Genomic DNA, 3,944 nt, shown 5'->3' with positions numbered 1-3,944 from the left:
ATGCTCATACTTGTATGATGATTCAAATGTTCCAACTCTAAGAAAAAGTTAAGATCATATTTTTTCTGTGAGATGACGGAACAGATAAATGGACCACCTACTCTGATCAAGAGAACACTCTCCTTTCTATTTCTCTGGAGAAATAATCTACAAATTAAACTCATGTGATCCCAAGTAACTGTACAGGATGAGGAGTTGAAATAGTCTTGTGTGAAGACTGAGAATCTTACTTCTCATCTAATAAACTCGCGCAAGCAAATTACTACTTGAAAACACATAATTTGCCACCAAGTCGCAACCAATAAATTAAGTTATCTCTTCAAAGCCAACAATCTTGCAAAGAAAAGATGAATGAAATATAATCACATAAAGATAAATGAACGTGAAAATATTCCTTTTACGTCAACTCCTTGCAAGGATGATGCTAACAGACTAGTATACAAGGGTTAAAAGGATCTGCCGGTTAGCAGCATTCAAGGCTATAATTTCTACATACTTCTATAACCAGAGAGCTTATACAGCGAGAAATTAAAGAGGGAAAAAAGAAACCGCCTGAGAAATAACTATGCACTAATCCTTGCAAGGAGTTCATCAAAGAAATTAGTAATGACAAAAGCAACAAAACATTTTAAAACACAGGTAAGCCAGCTATAACTGAGGAAGAGTTATAAGTTTACCTAACATCAAGTGAATTTCTCTTGCAAATGATTAGTCCAGAAAGGGGAGAATAGCTTGCCAAATTTATTAATTATTCACGGCATTACACACTGTGTCGCCAGAATACAAATTGAGGCAACAATGATGAGAAGAAATGATACAACAGCTGAGATGAAAGTAAAAGCAGATACAACTTCCATATGTTCTCTACTTCCACATGGTACTTCCCACACAGGATGACTATCATTTGATTCAGCACTCTGTTTGTCTAGCGAAAACAAACAGCTTGTGGCATGTTGATTTCCTTTAGCGTTGCAGCGTAGAAACAAGCCAGGTGAAGCAAATTCGACTTTTGAGAAACCGCGTCCTAGTGGCTGCCAAGAAAAGGCTGGGATGTTACAGTTAATAGTTGAGAAGGTTCTAAATAAATGTACATGTACATGTACCTCTCCAAACAAAAAGTGGCCAAAATTATGGTAAGTTACTCCTTTTATTGTAAAAGTATCAAATAACTTCAGGGGAGTGAAATGACTAGCTTTGATGCCTGAGACGTACTTTGGAGATTCCTACATAATTTTGAGAATCTTTTATGTGATGTACCTGATAATGTGCATGTAGAGGGAGTTCCATGTGTATTTCCTGTTCATCCTTTTGTTCTGATATCAAATTGGAACCCATTTTCAGATGAACCTCAACAAGTGACCTGTTTGACCGAAATGAGGGTAACTCTAAATTTGTATCTCCAAATACAGCAGCTTCCCTAAGAACTGCAACAAAATATGGACACGGACAAGCCTCAAAATCAATAATTGCAGAGGTAGAAACCTACATAATCTGATAGTGATTTACCACCAGGCTGCACAATGTGTTGTAGCTCAAAAGGATCTGCAAAGACTCCAGAGGGCAGTCTTTCAACAATTATCACTTCACAAGATTTTGGAGGGCTAGAAAGGTACTCCGCTGACATCTTCAATCTGAGAGATGATGACAGACGCCGGTGGGAACCTTCACCAATCAGCTTTCGACGTAAAGCAGACAGCTTTGGTGCAAATTTGACATTGTCTTGCAGCGATACACATTCGCTGGACAGAATGTCATGTGCAATGAAATCTTCAAACTTTGAGTCAACCAAATTGTCATGTTTGCTAAAGTAGGATTTTGCAACATATTTATCAAGATAAGGTGCATGGACCTGAAGAAGATCGGGGAAAAGTTACTATCACCCAAATTCTAAGAATTAATGGTTGCAAGATTCAATTGAGTCTAAAAGTTTTGTTGGCAACACCATTTACAGTTTTCTGTATATTAGTATATTACTATCACCCAAATTACATGCATTGAGAAATAACTGCACATCTTGAGCTTGTTCAACAGCTAGGTCACTTACTTCATTTAATACTTCAGTACCGAGACATGAGCTGATCCTAGCAATCTGTACCACTGCAATGATCATCACCAAACATCGTGCCAGAAGATCATGAAGTTCCATCGCAGATCTGAACAGGTTGAGTGGCAATTAGGCATTGACTCATTAGACGCGTAGACACATAATATGTGTAATGCATTTACACTGCTGACAAACATATATAGGCGGTGGAATGTTAAACCACATTAGAGGATTTACTATTGAAAGACGGGCATCCTACATTCCTGCATAACTAATCAGAAAGTCAGATGACCTCCTTCACATTACATTTGTGCATAACTTCCCTGTTACTAACATAGATTGATGCTTATGAGATGCAACTCAAAAAATCCATTGTAGCAGGATAAAGGCATATATATGATTTTTCCCACTCATTAGTACTGCTGAAAGTATGCTACGCAGATCTTCTTGAGAATGCCTTACATTTTATTCAATTAGAGTAACAGCAAAATTCAGTTCTCCTCCATATTGAGTTCATTTTGGGTTCATTACAAGATCGAATCAGCTAGAATCTATTATATTTTCCTAAGAGTTGAATTCAAGGCTATCTTTATATGAAACGACCCAACTCTTGGTTCAATCTTGGCTCCATTTAGGAGTGGCAAACGAGCGGGTCGGATCTGATATGGTTCGGGTCGAAACCCGATAATAAAAAAATAGATAAATTATCCTACCCGACCTATATTTAATACGTATAAAAAACGGATTAACCGACAGATAATATGGATAACCATATTATTCATGACTTCTTGCATATAATCATTTTTGGGAGAATTCCTAGTCTCCCAAAATGGATAATATGGTTCTTATCCACAGTTGACCAATTTTTAAAAAGTTCATTATCCAACCCATTTTTTAGTAGATAATATGGGTGGTTAACTATTTTATTTTAACCATTTTGCCACCACCAGCTCCATTATTAGAAACGGTTTACCATGATTTCAAGTGAAAACTCTAAAATTCAAGCGAACACCAACTAATTTTATATTCTATATAACATCAACAAATTAACCACAATAACATACCACCTGATAAATTTAAAAGGAAAACGAAAATAAATGCAACATTGATCACGCCCAACTATGCCTTATAAAAAGGACACGCGGACGTTGCAAATATAATCTGAGTATTTCGCCTAGAGTCGAACCCACAAGGAATTAACCTATCAATTACTATCGTTAGACTTACGAAATTCTACGTAATCAACTTCCCAAACGCTTTGAATAACAATTGAGTGTGTTTCTACTAACTAAGGCTGACTGTGATTAAGCAAATAAAGACTAACTATGATTAAGTTGTAAACAATTAAGAGAAAGATCTAAGGTTATGATTTCCCCTATTGATGAAATCTCTTCCGGTTATGTTTCACATAAATTCGCCTATTCGTCTCTATCAATCATGATGCACTCTTATTACCGTAAATCTCTCCTGAGTAATCACGACAATTTACTAGATGCACTCTTCCGAGTTACGCTAGTTGGCTTTGTTTATTACAACTCACTTAGATTGCACCCAAAACTTCGTTATCCTTAATTCCGCCTTTAAACCCTCGGTTATTGATCCCTCATATACTTTGGGAGTGGTGTTGTTCAACAATTACCTAATAATGACTCTCTCCCGAGTTATGCACACTAAATATGCACAACTAATTGAGGATCCTATCAATTAACTACAACAAGAACGTAGTTGAACAAATAGAGAGTAAACTGGACAACCTATATTAACATAACAAGAAGTTCATCCTTCAATAGGTTCCATCAAAATCCTAGACTAAGGAATTAGCTACTTATAACAAAACAAGATAAAACTACTAAATTGTTCATAATGTGTAATTGCAATAATAAAGAGAAGATAGAAAAAC

At 36.2% G+C, this 3,944-nt stretch overlaps 1 protein-coding gene and 1 long non-coding RNA gene across 2 annotated transcripts; both read right to left on the bottom strand.

The window, feature by feature from the left end:
• Positions 1 to 752: 752 nt before the first annotated feature.
• LOC104210668 (uncharacterized) lies at positions 753 to 1,797 on the bottom strand. Its single transcript, XM_070162039.1, has 4 exons — positions 1,787 to 1,797; positions 1,507 to 1,739; positions 1,258 to 1,424; positions 753 to 1,031 (listed from the first exon to the last, which is right to left on the bottom strand). Exons 1-4 carry the CDS (start codon positions 1,795 to 1,797, stop codon positions 753 to 755), a joined length of 690 nt encoding a protein of 229 aa, XP_070018140.1.
• A 16-nt stretch (positions 1,798 to 1,813) lies between these two features.
• On the bottom strand, positions 1,814 to 2,108 carry LOC138882015 (uncharacterized). The gene is made up of 2 exons (XR_011403476.1): positions 2,045 to 2,108; positions 1,814 to 1,849 (listed from the first exon to the last, which is right to left on the bottom strand). It is a non-coding gene; the product is annotated as an uncharacterized lncRNA (long non-coding RNA).
• Between the last annotated feature and the right edge of the window lie 1,836 nt (positions 2,109 to 3,944).

This window comes from Nicotiana sylvestris, chromosome 11 (genome assembly GCF_000393655.2).
Source record: "Nicotiana sylvestris chromosome 11, ASM39365v2, whole genome shotgun sequence".
In the NCBI taxonomy this organism is placed as follows: Eukaryota; Viridiplantae; Streptophyta; class Magnoliopsida; order Solanales; family Solanaceae; genus Nicotiana; species Nicotiana sylvestris.
Note: the sequence above shows the minus strand (reverse complement) of the source record. Positions and strands in the feature narration are given on the sequence as shown.

Bases quoted from the DNA above. Each gene is read 5' to 3' on its own strand.
- LOC104210668 (XM_070162039.1), bottom strand. The intron at 1,425-1,506 runs GTAAATCACTAT...ATTTTGTTGCAG, and splicing joins ACACATTGTGCAGCCTGGTG to TTCTTAGGGAAGCTGCTGTA. The intron at 1,032-1,257 runs GTACATCACATA...TTTTCTTGGCAG, and splicing joins CTCTACATGCACATTATCAG to CCACTAGGACGCGGTTTCTC.